Consider the following 14,444-nt stretch of genomic DNA (forward strand, 5'->3'; position numbering starts at 1 on the left):
ATTATGATAATCTAAAAAATGTAAACAATTTTATAGGAAATATTTTTTAAATCCTCTAAAAATAATGATTATAGTAAGTTCAGACCTTAATCTTATTTGTGCAAAAAAAATTGTTGGAAGGGACATAATTGACTGTGAGACTCAAGATGGCTACCAGATAAGCAGTTCTTATTTTTTCTCTCCAGATAAAAGTTGAAAATTTGTTTGTCATAGTACCTAGACAACTTTTTAGTTCTCATTACCGAAACATGAGTTTGTAAATGCATATATTTAATGTAATATCATGTTGCGGTAATGATCATTTTTAAAATCTAAACAATTTAAATAATTTTAAAGGAAATATTTTTTAAATCATCTAAAAGTAATGGTTATAGTAAGTTCAGACCTTAATCTTATATGTGCAAAAAAAATTGGGGCTTCTAAGTCTGGATTTCGTAAAAATCACCCATATGCATCTTTGCAAGCATTAAATATTTCATTTGCATTAACTACATTCACACTTGTATGTTTAGATGGGTCATATCACTTTTAACTTCAGTAGCTTCTTTGTCAAAAATTGGCATTCCTATGCTTGGTCCTGTCCTCATTTTTTTTAAAGACTATTAGTTTGAACTCTGAAGGATAAGAGAGGCCAGTCTCAAAAGTCATATTTTTGGTCAGTTTTTGGCACGATTCTCCAGATTTTACTAGGTAACCAATTAACCACATCAGCCTACCACCTGTGCTTTACGTATTCACAACCTGCACATCAGGCTACCAGAGCTCCAAAATGATTAATAAAGACTTTTGATCAGGCATTAGACATGGCTACCTATTCAAATTAAATTTGACATTCTGGTTTGGTGCAATTTGATGGATTGCATGTGTGAAGTGGGCTACCGGTCTAAAATTTTTTAGTTAGGTGTTTGACAGCCTTGTCCTCTTTTAGAGTAGAGACACATTTTGCTTACTGTGGACTTTTGTGGTCCAAGCACGAAATAAAATTATACAGGTTTGGAATGATTCCCTTGGGGGCAAGTACATAATTTTTCCTTTCCTACATATTCTTTCTAACCTTAATTTGGGTCACCCAAACTGACCCCATTTTTCCAACCCTAACCAACAAAATGAATTCCAGAAGTAAGCTCTTTCTGGATTCAAACCACTAGCATTCAAAAACGTATAGAAACTTAAGAAAAAAAAAAAACAAGAGATCATGTAGGTTTTCTCATCTTTTTTAATTCCACTAACATGAAATCCAAACCCCTTTGCCCACACTTTGTAACAAATAACAATAATGCTGAGTGTTCTGTATGAAAATTCCAATAGACAGTTTCTATTCCAGTCACCCTGATTAACTAAAGCCACATGCATTTTAGGCAAGTATCAAAAGAGTAAACAAAACAAACTAAAACCAAACTAAGTAGTACAAAACAAAAAAATCCTAATAGAAAACAGTATTAATCAGATAAGCACACGAAAAGCACGACTTACTGTTTTCGTTGCAAGACGTGTATATCAAAGTTACAGTATAAGCCATGTGTCAAGTCTTTTTAAATCTTAGGTCTGTGGTTGACAATAGGAGAGTGTACGGTATCACCAATGAGAAATCGAACATTTGACAGTTAGACAAGTGGAATATCTTCCACGATCCAAATGCGTCAATCATACTTTTGGTTGATTTCCCATGATTATTTAGGAAAATAAAGAATTCAGTCAAAGCCACAAGAAACCCAATCACTAAATGCTCCCCTAGCAAACTCTCAGAAAAGGTTTCATTCTCGCTCTCTCTCACTCGTATGCAATCAAAGTTCAAATGACGTTGTTGGCTTAATGGTGACTTGCATATGGGGTGCTAAAGCACCCCAACGGCCATATGCACGGGCACACATAAAACCAACAAACAACGTCGTCTCCACTCCACCGAATTAACAAACTATTGTAGACAAACAGCTGTTGTTTGCCCCCCTCCCCCCAAACAAACACACACATACACAGCCATCAAACAGTCTTTCCTTCACACTCGCATATCCAAAAAAACACATAAATGACGGGCTGGTGAGCATGAAGCTGGAACTGTAGAAGCGTCAGCATAGTTTCTCGCTGTGCTGACTGAAAAGTTTCATAGTCGAGTTGGCTTTAGTTATTCTGTGCCTCCTCTGTCTCATCGCCGTCGGCTTGATTGTCAGAGGTCCACAGCTGAAAAGCATAGGAGACATTTTAACTAGGTACACAATATATCCCTGGTTAATATATTATCGCAATTAAATTTCCAGTATTTTTGTTTGCATCATATTTCGTGTGCATGTCAGATCTTTTTTAAATATTAAAATGTAACTTCCTTTGTGAAGTAATAGGCAAGAATTGTGATAACATCTCTATACCTGACCACGTTTACACAAACTGCTAGTATTTTAGTCTTTACTGCACAATTTCACATTATAACCCCATCCAAACAGCACGTTAGTCCCAGAAAATCTTAAAATTGGCTTCTGTGTGAACACAAACAGACATTCTGGAAAATACACGGAAAATGCATCCTGGATTTTTCTGGGATTGTTTGATTTTTTTGTTCATTCACACTGCCAATGATTTTCCGGCATCTGCAAGGTCTCGGAAAGACACGTGACCCATTTAAAGTCCCGCCCTCTCTTCTACGCAGCGTCTGAAGTTTGCATATTATATAATATTATTTCTCTCTCCAAGAACCACTCGCATGCATTTTTGTTTATGATAAGATTATAAAGGAGCGCGTGACGTGTCGTTCTAATTCTGGTGAAGGATCTCAGCTTCAGAGTGGATATTTGACGAGCTCCCTGATCTCTGCTTTAATCCAGTTTTCAGACAATTCTCATCGTGATTGTTTATATGCATTTAAAACCCGCATTTTGAGGAGCTGGACGATATATCTTGTTGGGATGACGCGCGGGTATTTTCTTTTATTATAGCTCAAATGAGCACGTGACGCGATATTCTTTTATGCTGCTGAATGATCTCCGTTTCAACACAGTAAATGACAAGCTAACTTACCTGATATCTGCTTCAGTCCAGTTTGCTGACATTTCTCGTCGTGAATGTTGTAAATCCCTAATTTTAAAGAGTTGAACCAACTTCATGTTGCCATGACACGCGCCTCCACACAACGGCACGTGCGTCATTGTTTATCTGTCTCATTTATAATTTCCTGATAACTGCGTCAATATAGTTTGCAACATTTCTCGTGGTGAATGTTTATATGCATGTTTTCCCTCGTTTTAAGGAGCTGAACCATAACTTTTGTTGTAATGACGTGCGCGTCCTCACTACAACACGCCCATTACGGCATTGTTTCGGCTTCTTGTTCACACAGAGGGTTTTCCGTGTATCTTACTAGGTCCTCTTTCCGGCAACGATGCCAGAAGATATACGGGACATGTTCCCGTTCACACAGAAGCTTATCTGGCAATTTTATGGGTATTTTCTGGGACCAAAGGTCTGTGTGAATGGGGTATTGGTTTGTTAACATATACACCCTGAACTGCTCCGAGAGCATTTGGAGGGCTCAAACGAACTAGGTGTGAAAAGGGTGATATATTTGTTCACAATGCTATGAATTAATTCACACAATCTTTTAAGGAAAGCATGAAGAACTCACTGTCAGATTGTCTCGAAGTAGCTGCATGATCAGTGTGCTGTCTTTGTACGAGTCTTCGGTTAACTGGTCCAGCTCAGCAATGGCATCATCAAAAGCCTATAATAGGGATAAATATTAGTAAAAAAGGTAAAAAAAAACAAAAAACAACTCAAGCCGATGCAAACTCATTCATGCAGATTTATTCACATCTGCATGAATGAGCATGTGTGTGTATTCTAACCTTCTTGGCCAGTTCACAGGCCTGCTCGGGTGAGTTTTGGATCTCGTAGTAGAAGACAGAAAAGTTGAGAGCCAGGCCTAGGCGGATGGGATGAGTAGGCTGCATATTATCTTTACTGATGTCAAAGGCAGCCTGGTAGCCTTCCTGAGACTTCTGGATGATGGCTGTATGCAAGACACACAAGGTAAACATTACCATTTTTGCTCATAACAAGGGTTAGGGATGTCTATGACATAGTTATGCATCTGGCAGATGCTTTTATCCAAATGCCGATTAGTTCAGGTTGGGGTTATTTACAGGAATGTGTACCGAGACGCTTACTATTTTCCTGGTTGCATTCGCACCACCAGTCGGGACTCTGAAATGACGTACTCAGTGACATAACATTTGTACTGATGGCCAACCCGCCCAAATGTGTTCCTGGACTAACATCGCACCCAGTTCTGGCAGTCCGAACAAGAAAAAAAACAGGTATATGGCTAAATAGTCCTGTTCCGGTGGTGTGAAAGCCCATAATGTGACTAACAGTGCACAGTGGTACTGAATTAGATGAAGTACCTACTCATCGTACTATATAGTTTAAATATAGATAGTATGAATGAATTCTGACGTACACCGCCATGTTGATACATTACGTGACATACATCGTCATTAACTAGAATGGTGTTAAACAAGCCCAATTTAACCACTAGGGACAGCTGTTTAAAATATGTATTTGCATTTGAATAGAGTGGGGTTATTGCTTTCGGAAATTTGTTTAAAAAAAACAACTCCTCTCCTTCTTCAATGGCCAACTCCTCTCCCAGGGACTCACGGCCACGGGATAGTAACGTGTCCATCGATTGGACACTTCAGGATCTTGCCGGAAGTAGTAGGTCATCAGGGTACTTTTCGCCTACTGGTTTTTGAATACTATAAATTCGGACATACAGTACTACTCGCCTCGCCTACTATATAGTATGGAAGTAGGCCGTTTCGGACACAGCGATGAATCATACTGAAAATGATGTGACTAACAGAAAAAGCTGTATTTCAAAGCAGAAATTTTTCTTAAAGGACCTGGCTCAGCAAAATGCAAGGCTGTTTGTATGTTGTACGGTGATGTGTTAAAAGTCTGGTTTGTTTATTAATTGGTGTTCAGAGAAAAATGCACAAATCTTTAAATGACAAGCAGCACTGCAGATAAGCACAGGCCCCTTTGCTTTTGGAGACCACTGAACAGCGGCCAAGGCAGTGTACAACCTACCCGCAGGAGGTTCGGCCTACTGCCGACACCCAGCTGGACAACGGGCGGGTGCCAGATGCTGTTGCCATGGCGATGATGAGGCAGCCATCACGCTGGCAGTAGTAGGTCAGCGCTGCTAAACCACAATAAGATATAAGCAACATGCTCCTGTTCTCTACAGATCTATAAAGAACCAAAAGCTTAACCATAACACTGCACAAACATAACTAGGATCTGCAGCAATTCCCAAATTCGTCTCCACCACAGATGGCAGCTTCAGTCACATCTCTTAGATCATTCGTTCCTGTGCTACCATAGTAACACACCAGGCTCTTAAAAATTCATCAAACCCAGCAGGAAGCAGAAGAAACCCTAATAGCATTGTGCATCTATTGGAAAGTGCGACTTCTTATTTTTGCGCACACACCTGAGGTGAAGACCACATGTGGAGGAAAAATGTAAGAAAATACAGTACAAGAGATAGCCTGAAGTTTATTTTGAAGTATATGCCGGACCATAGAAAGACGAAGCATTATAAAACAATCTGTAATTGAATCAACACAACTTGTACAACTTGTGTTGATTGGCTAGCTTAAATGAATCAGTTGAATGATCGCAGGAGTCACTCTCAGTGAATCAACTCGCTGAATCAAAGCACAGGTTATCATTTCTGAATTCATGTGTACTTTGTTCTGAACAAATGCTAATTTAAGGTAATAAATATTATTTAGCCTAACTAAGCTTGGTTATATGGTGTATGACTGCATTTGTATTACAATATTTTATTATAATAAATTGTACTTTAACTAAAAGAGCAGTACAGTTCAGTGCACCAACAAGATGCAACATTAAAATTTGACAGCACATAGAGGAAATGACACGCAGAATACATATATGGGCTACTTGAGACACAGGAGGCATGAAATGATATAACAGTAACACTGGATGTCCTTAAATTAATCTGCAAGCAGCTTGCGTCTCAAGAGCTTTATGAACTAGGACACAAGGCCTTCAGATATAAACCTCCAACTCCCGACTTCATTTCAAGACATATAATTAATAAAATGTATGAATCTGTGGCCATTATATAAAGCGTGACATCTAACATCATTAGGAAGGGTTAATTGATTAACGCTTTGAGTTTAAAACAATCAAGCGGGTCTGTACCACCAAACATGTGTTATCTGTCTCAAGGTACATTCCCATTACTAGCAACTTTGTCGCTGTGTGTTGCTCGTCTTTTTCAAAAGAGGCATTTCTATATCTAGTTGTCATAAATAAATGAGCAACGTCCACTCCAGTAACTGACGAGAGATGGATGACGTGAACTCCCCTGCTTCGTTCTCATTGGTAGTCGCTCCCGAATGTCGCTCAAAATTAAACTTCTCAACTTTGGGCGTGTCCAGTCGCGCAACATTCAACGTAATTGTCGCTCGTGTGGCCAAGCTTCCATTGACATCAAAGAGATTGCGTCGCTCTGCTACTGCTAGTCGCTTATAATGTGAATGTACCTTAACATAGGCAACAACTTTCTAAGACAGCATTGATTGATTTGACACACTTGCACATCACACAAATATTTCCTCCACTGAATTTTTTTGGGAAAGGGCTAAGTAAAATTTTGGCCTGCACAAGCCATTGCAATGTGAGGTAACAAACTTCACAAGTTTGGAGCATACAGAATAGTGTCAGAGCACTTGAGTGAACAACTAAACAGCACAGCGTACACCACAAAAACCTGCATAACCCATTTTAGTCATAGAGAATTCCCTAATGTAAGAGATTACGGAGAAAATCAAACATCAGCCCATACACTTTAAACGGAACAAACTAAAAGGCTTTAAAACTGCACATCTCCACCCTAGTAACAGTTTATCATGTTTGAGTCAGTCACTGTGAGTCAGTTTGTAAAGGAAGCCTTTTAAACCACAATATTCCAAAACAAATTACAGTTTTTCCATTTCGTTTCATTGCGATTTTAATAAAAGGAGAATTTTTTATTTTCTATACAAATTTGACATTAAGCAGAGATGCCCCGAAGTATCGGCCTACAAGCAGTATTGGCACATAAAAGCAATTTTTTCCCCACTATTGGACGATTTTTTTAAACCAGCCAATGGCAGGGCAGATTATCTATTTGTTAAATCTGACATCATGCATCGCTTCCGGGTACAATAATAAAAAATAATGCTAATCTACACTCGAACCATAATGTAAAACTACCAAAAGCCCAGATCCTAATTTAACAACAAAACAAAATCCGAGATGACCAGACACGGACTCATGGACATTTTTTTATGAATTATTAATATATTGCTATCTGTGTTTTATATGAGCCTGGAGACTGCTGTGTACACTGCACGTTTATAAAGTGAATGTGTGATATGAATAAATAGTGCTTATAAACAGCTGTATCCTCCATCCTAAAATGACTGGAGGCTTGGACCCGGAAAACAAGTGGATATATTGGCAATCAAAAGAGGTGTGGTGTAATTATTTTGTATTGGGTGACAATGACAACAGTTGTAGTTGTATGCACTCCACTTGTAGGATTTCACAACATAATCGTTTGAAACAAAGAGTAAAAAGCAAAACTATTGGTATCTGTAGATATCATTTTAAATAATCGAATATTGTTAACTTCAAATTCAAGGACCTTTCAAGGACTTTCCAGGTCCAAATTCAAGGACTAAACGTGGGGACACATTTTAAGTGAGAGCAAAGTTACATCGTATTACCTTTTAAGATACATCGTTACAGTTCGATGGAACTTGCGCTGCGTCTGAATGTGTATATCAAATTCAACCAATGGTGAGGCTTAACGACAAAGACAGGGTGACGCGGGAGCCAGGAAGTATATCACTATCTGAAATATTGCCAAAGATGGCGTTACAGGGACGCAGGAAGTATGGCAAGGGAGAGCCATACTCGAGACGGTTTCATGTGTCAAACACAACTATGCAAAAAAGGATTTTGGTATGAATCAACATTCGCATACAGAAGATATAAGCATTTAAACGAACAGTTTAGCACGTGTGCTTAAAAAGTCTAGAATTTGTATGATATTATCCTACACTACACAGGGAATTATATGGATTTTTTTCCCATAAAATAGATTCAAGCACTTTCAATGACATGTATCTATGTATGTATATTTTCAAAAACTTCCAATGATTTTCCCCCCCAGATTCACAAACTTTTTAGGATTTCAAGGACTCATGGGAACCCTCAATATATATATATCTCGTAAATCAACACTTGTTTGCTTTCAGACACCCAAAAGAAAAACAAAACCCAAATATTTCAAAGAGTCTTAAATTCAGTTGTGTGACCAAGTTTGTGTGAATGACATGTGCATAAGATACCAACTAATATCATTTCTGACCAAGAGAAAACTGTCAAAATGCTCTCTATGTATGTATCAAATATCAGATTCAGTTATGTGTAACACTATTACAAATATGGACTTATGTATCATAAATGTGCCTTTAATTCTGAAACATAAACCTCAAATAAGATACTTTGTGAAAGATTCACTCAATAATCAGACATTAAGGGTGTGGATGTACAAGTTAAGACTGGTTCCACTGGCACCTATCAAACCCAAAAATCTGTGTGTGTAAGAGAGAGAAAGTGATGGAGGTGTGGCCACACAGATTGCAAGAAGACATCATGTACCAAAATGACTGAAAAAAAAATGACTTATGCTTACTAATAAATATGAAAGCATTGTTATATCTGCAAAGGTAAAACCGACAAAAGCTTTTTGATATATCATCAAATTAAGGCAAAACGTCAAGAGCTTGTAAGTCACTTTTGGGTGCCTGGGCAAACAAATAAATATAAATAGACAACAGACAATCTTAAATAAATTTTTAACTGCAGAGATTTGTAGCTCTGCAGATACTCACAGGTTTTCTCATCTCCTGTGGCGACCTCAGCCAGGTAGCGGTAATAATCTCCCTTCATCTTCAGGTAAAACACCTGGCTCTCTGCCGGAGAACTGGTGCGGATCAGAAACTTGTCCAGCAGATGCTGTGGGTGAGACAAATATTGCATGTGAGCATATGCACAGCTGTAGAGATCACTGTTGGAGTGACTCAAGATGGGCCATCAAAACATCCTCCTCAACTGAACACAGATGTATCAAAGGCAAAAACATGACAACATATCAGGATGAAGCCACAAGTTACATCGGTAGTCACAGGAAATCAGTAACAATCCAACAGTGACCTTCCATAAGAACAGTCCCATGGGACAAAATTCACACTCATCTGAGATCTACAAGTTTTATAGCTGCTTGAAACAAAGCTTCAGTGTCTGTATCTTTTTCTAAGAGCAAAGCAAGTGAATAGATGGAAAAGTATTTTGACAGAAACAAGAGTACAAAGCCTGCTTTTTTCTACAATGAATGATGCATGGGCTTGGAGCCCAGAAGGATGGAAATGTAGTCAAATAAAAGAAAGCATAGGCTGAACATATAAGTGTACATGCATGTTACAAGCAACAGAAGCTAAGGAAAGCTTTTGTTGGCAGAGGGCCTTGTGGCCTGTTAACACAGGGTGTGAACATTCAACAGGAATGTCTTTCAGTCAAAACCATGCATTCGTATAGATGTACTAAATACTAGAATCGGCCATTGGACTCTTCCTGTTTTTGGAGTAAAGCTCAAGTAATGTCTGGCCACCTAAAAGGTACACTCTACTATGTGGGAGCTCATTTTAACTCATTACCCACCACATGAACAAATTAAACATCAGTTTTTGTCTAAATATCACCTTGAAAATGAGAGGAATGTCATACATGTCAAGCATAACATTCCATGTGCCACTGTGTTAAGATGCCTTACACAGCAATCCAAGCAAAACAGCTCGATACCCAGAGAGAAGAATGATTCATTAAAGACTTATCCACTTGCACAGACAAAGTCTCAATTTCAGTTGCCTGAAGGGAAAAACCTAACCAAGACCACTTCGGAAGAAGGGCTGATTGGGTGACTAATCAAACAATAGACCTCATTGTTTAGCTTATCTGGTAGCAGGGAGTGAGTTTGGGCAAAACCAATGGCTTACAGCCATTGAATGGCAGAAGTTCTGGGACAATGGCATAACAAGAGAAAATAAGGCTCTATTTATTTCTAACATAGATAATATGATGCACTTTGGGAATAAGAATACTAAGAATTTGAATGATTGCTGTTATAAGCCATATCACATTTAATGATTCAAAGATTAAATTAATGATACTTCTGGTAAAGCATCCCCACCCAACAATACACTGAACAAAACACGGAAACAACTACTATTTTGGTGTTATATTGAATTAGTCAAAAATAACAGTACTGTATATTAACAAATCTCTCCAGTATTCTGAATGTATTCTTGACCTACGCACTGCCATTATGGACAAGCATTTACAAATCCGCTACTTTATTGTATGAAAAGCCTTAAAAAAAACAACAATGCTGCATATACACCAAAAGCAAACAAAGTTAATGCGAAAACGCGAACAGACGCAAATTCGTACGAGCCGATGTGAATGACAAGAATTGGGCGTTCGTCTTAAAAGCGTCTTGCGCACAAGTTGAAAATAATCAACCTACAGTGGAAAACTTAAAAGATGAAACAGTTATGATATTTTGAAGTCAATATATTTCTAGTAACCATATTTACACTTGAAAATTAATCAAAATGTTATTCAGATGTGAAGATTATCTTGTTAGACAAAACGTGCAAATGTCATAAACTTTTGTTATTTTTTGCAATAACCCAAAGTCTAAGGAAAAATGACATCATCCCTGCGGCACTAGGGCTCAGTATCAATTTTCAATTTTCCAGTTCAATTCGATTTTGATTCACAAGCTATCAAAATCAATTCCATTCTCAGTTCGATTTCTGATCCTCAAATCGAATCTCGATTCAACTCAATGACTATACATTTAATACAAACACTATATTTATAAAAAAGAACAGTGAACATAAGTTTACAAGGGTAATTAATAAAAAGAAATTAAGAGCCACGAATCTGTATATTAAACTCTCATTTTAGGTACACTTGGGTACATGAACCCATCTCTAATTTCCAAATGCATTTTAAATACAATTTTGGTGCAAGATGAAAAACGTATGCTGAAAAAAATCAGAACAGTCTAGTGGAGAAGACTAATTAAATTAACGTTAATCTTACGTTCAATGTTTGCGGAAATAAATATGAAAAAAAAAAACATTAGTGGCCTTTGAGAATCGATTTTGAATCGACCACGTAAATAAAAACGATTAATCGTTAATGGCACTATTATTTATTTTTTTGTATTATTTTTAAGGGATGCACGGATATTGGCCTATAATCGTTATCGGCAAATAAAAGCTATTTTTCCCACTATCAGACATCGTCAGATTGTAAACAGGCGATGATCAGGGCAGATTACATCCTGGCAATCAAAATGGATAGAATAATGTATCAGAACTCATACTGTTTTATAATTTTAAATTGTGTGACAATGACGGTAATGAGATGTAGTTGTACATTCAGCACTTCTAGACATTAATACATAATAATTTAAATAAGTTAAAAGCAAACCTATCGCAATCTCTCGGTATTGGTATATGCCATCAGGTAACTGAATATCAATATCATCACAAAAATTGTATCGGTGCATCCATAAATATTTCGATTATATTTACTTTTTCTTATCACATTCATTTAAGAGTTTAAGGGACCAAATCTTTTTTGCAGACTTTTTTAAAAAACGTTTATTCAGTAGCAGCATACCACCACTACTACAAAACAGCACAAAAAAATTGGACTTTTAAATGCAGGTGCTACAAAACCAAATGTCCAAAACTATGTTTAATTCAAAGTCTGTATGTTTAAAAACCAACAGGTTTTGCTAGATACTAGATTGAATAATTTGCCAACCATCGCAGTTTCTGCTATTTAATGTCAAGTGCTACAGTGGTTATGATCCTTGGCCCAAAACTCACCAGAACATCTTTGCAGATGGTCTTCAGCTCAGTCTCGATCTTTTTCCGGTACTCTTCAGCCATGTGCTGTTTGTCGGTGTCCTCCGTCTTCTGCTCAATGCTGGACACGACCCTCCAGGCAGACCGACGGGCACCCACCACGTTCTTGTAGGCCACAGACAGCAGGTTCCTCTCCTCATCACTTAGCTCTTCTCCAAGCTCGGTCACCTTCTTCATGGAAGCGGCCATATCATCGTAGCGTTCGGCCTGCTCTGCCAGTTTAGCCCTCTGCACATGTTGGCTCTTATCCATGGCTGCTTGGTTCTAAGAGGAAATGTAAAATTGTAGATGTGAATTTATATAAAGTCAGCAAACTAGATGTAAAACAGTTCTTAATAATAATAATAATAATCAGTTAGTTTTGCTTTTCTGGCATCATAATCTGACTGGTAAATGAGCAAACTGGATACTCTGATCAATCACACATAAGCAAATATACCCCTAAAGCTATATTTATTTATTTTTATATTAGTATCAAAGCCCTAGCTGTATATTCTGTATGACCATAACTCTAAAATAAATATGAATAATAGCTTTATATGAATAGCTGTACAACATTTACAGATGCTCATTAGTAAACAGCTAATTTATATTATTAAACTGACTTTTGATAACCAGAACCAATTCAAAATGCTGTCATTAAAGGTGTAAAACAGACTACAACAATGTCTTGTCCACTTTTACTGTCTTGATCCCATTTTCATCATTTTAAGAGTTGTGATTCAATAAAAACTTGTTGAAAACTTTTTAATGAGGAAATAAAATACTCATCCCTTAAATATATGCCTTTACATTTGATAAACATTGATCAAAGCAAAGTTGTCAGTTCTTAAGAGCTTTCGCCAACACATGAGAGATGATATCAACCATGCTAGATGTTGGCATGCAGTTGGCAGGGTCGGTATTTAATAAACTTTACAAACACTAAGAACAAAAACATCTTTTATCATTCAACATGCAAGAATATGAGTGAGAAATGCCCAAAAATGGGGACATTATTTGGCCGACCACGCCCAGTCAATACAACACAAGGTTTGAAGAAGAAAGCTCTGTGCAGCTCATCTCCACACTCTACTGTCTGATCACGCAACATCCGGGTATTTATACGTGCAAGTTGTTCCCGCCCTGCGCTCGCGCTTTAACGGCTTCTTACCTGTACTTACCTTTATCTATGCAGTATGTTTAAAAACAAAGACTTGTTTGGACGGTATTAATATCAATAAATCTTTTAGACAAGAACGTGTATGAAATGTGCTGATGAAAGGTAGGTCAAAACAGATTTCATTTTACACCAGGAAACTAATAATGGCACACGGTCTCGCTACCTTCAGCTGACAGGAACTCCATAGCACAGCGGAGGTAGACGCCCTACTTCCTTGCCTAATGTGCCCGACATGAACTGGCTTGCCAGATATTCAATAACTAAAGGCTGAATGTGATAAATCATCGCTTTCCACTCACGTTCTGAGCCCATAACACACGAATAAGTTACCAGATGAACTAATATATTTTTGGGCGGAGGACGGCTAACGACGCATCCTTTCGTTGTTTAAAACATTTTGAGGCACTGTGAAAATATTATACACGGAATATAACGCTAATAAACGGTCCGTTATTAACAAAAATAAATAACGATTTTATATTCCTACGTTGTCCGTGCTGAACTTAGCCGTTTACGAGTCATTTATAAAGCGGAAAGATTAAAAGCATCACTGTGGCTTTACAAACCATTAACTTCACTTGAAAAATACAAACAGCTGCCTTAACGTTACATTTAAACAAACATGTTCAGAATAAAAAACTCAACTGATATAAGTACAATAGTAGTAGAGGTGGATGAAACAAAAGTAAGCTAACCTGTGAGATTGCTCGCGCTGTCTCTCCGGTAGGGATGGCCGACGCGAAACTGACGTTTCAACGCTGTGTCGAGATCCCGAAGCGTAGATGTTTCGAAACACTGCTCCGAAGTGTGATTCGAAGTACCCATATCACGTGACTGTAGTTAAATGAAGCTTCGGCGCGTTTCGGAAGGCGGGTACAACTTTGCCGAATATATGTTTGATTGACAGTGATGGGAACAAACCACGCGTTCCAGTACGATCCACGGGGTTTCCCTCCTGGAGCAGGCAGGGACCAGTGACGTAAACCGCTGCCATGGCAACTTGGCTCTTGAGTGGCGTACGCTGCTATGGCTGGAAGGATAACCTGGAGCGCTCTTGATCCTGAGGTATCGCAAGAAAAAGAGATTGCAAAATCTCTATTAACCCCTTTGATGCATAAATTGTTGAATTGAACAAAAGAAAACTAAAAGTATGTTTATTTTTACATCTAACAAAGATATCAACCATTGTTAGGTTTAAAAGT

At 37.9% G+C, this 14,444-nt stretch overlaps 1 protein-coding gene across 1 annotated transcript; it reads right to left on the bottom strand.

The window, feature by feature from the left end:
• Positions 1 to 1,198: 1,198 nt before the first annotated feature.
• On the bottom strand, positions 1,199 to 14,096 carry ywhaz (tyrosine 3-monooxygenase/tryptophan 5-monooxygenase activation protein, zeta polypeptide). Its single transcript, XM_055220105.2, has 6 exons — positions 13,938 to 14,096; positions 12,042 to 12,344; positions 8,970 to 9,093; positions 3,834 to 3,997; positions 3,614 to 3,709; positions 1,199 to 2,178 (listed from the first exon to the last, which is right to left on the bottom strand). The coding sequence occupies exons 2-6, from the start codon at positions 12,330 to 12,332 to the stop codon at positions 2,119 to 2,121; spliced, it is 735 nt and encodes a 244-aa protein (XP_055076080.1). The 5' UTR covers positions 12,333 to 12,344; positions 13,938 to 14,096; the 3' UTR covers positions 1,199 to 2,118.
• Between the last annotated feature and the right edge of the window lie 348 nt (positions 14,097 to 14,444).

This window comes from Misgurnus anguillicaudatus, chromosome 20 (genome assembly GCF_027580225.2).
Source record: "Misgurnus anguillicaudatus chromosome 20, ASM2758022v2, whole genome shotgun sequence".
In the NCBI taxonomy this organism is placed as follows: Eukaryota; Metazoa; Chordata; class Actinopteri; order Cypriniformes; family Cobitidae; genus Misgurnus; species Misgurnus anguillicaudatus.

Bases quoted from the DNA above. Each gene is read 5' to 3' on its own strand.
- ywhaz (XM_055220105.2), bottom strand. From the start codon at position 12,332: ATGGATAAGAGCCAACATGTGCAGAGGGCTAAACTGGCAGAGCAGGCC. The intron at 9,094-12,041 runs GTGAGTTTTGGG...TCTCACCCACAG, and splicing joins CCATCTGCAAAGATGTTCTG to CATCTGCTGGACAAGTTTCT. The intron at 3,710-3,833 runs GTTAGAATACAC...TCCCTATTATAG, and splicing joins CCTGTGAACTGGCCAAGAAG to GCTTTTGATGATGCCATTGC.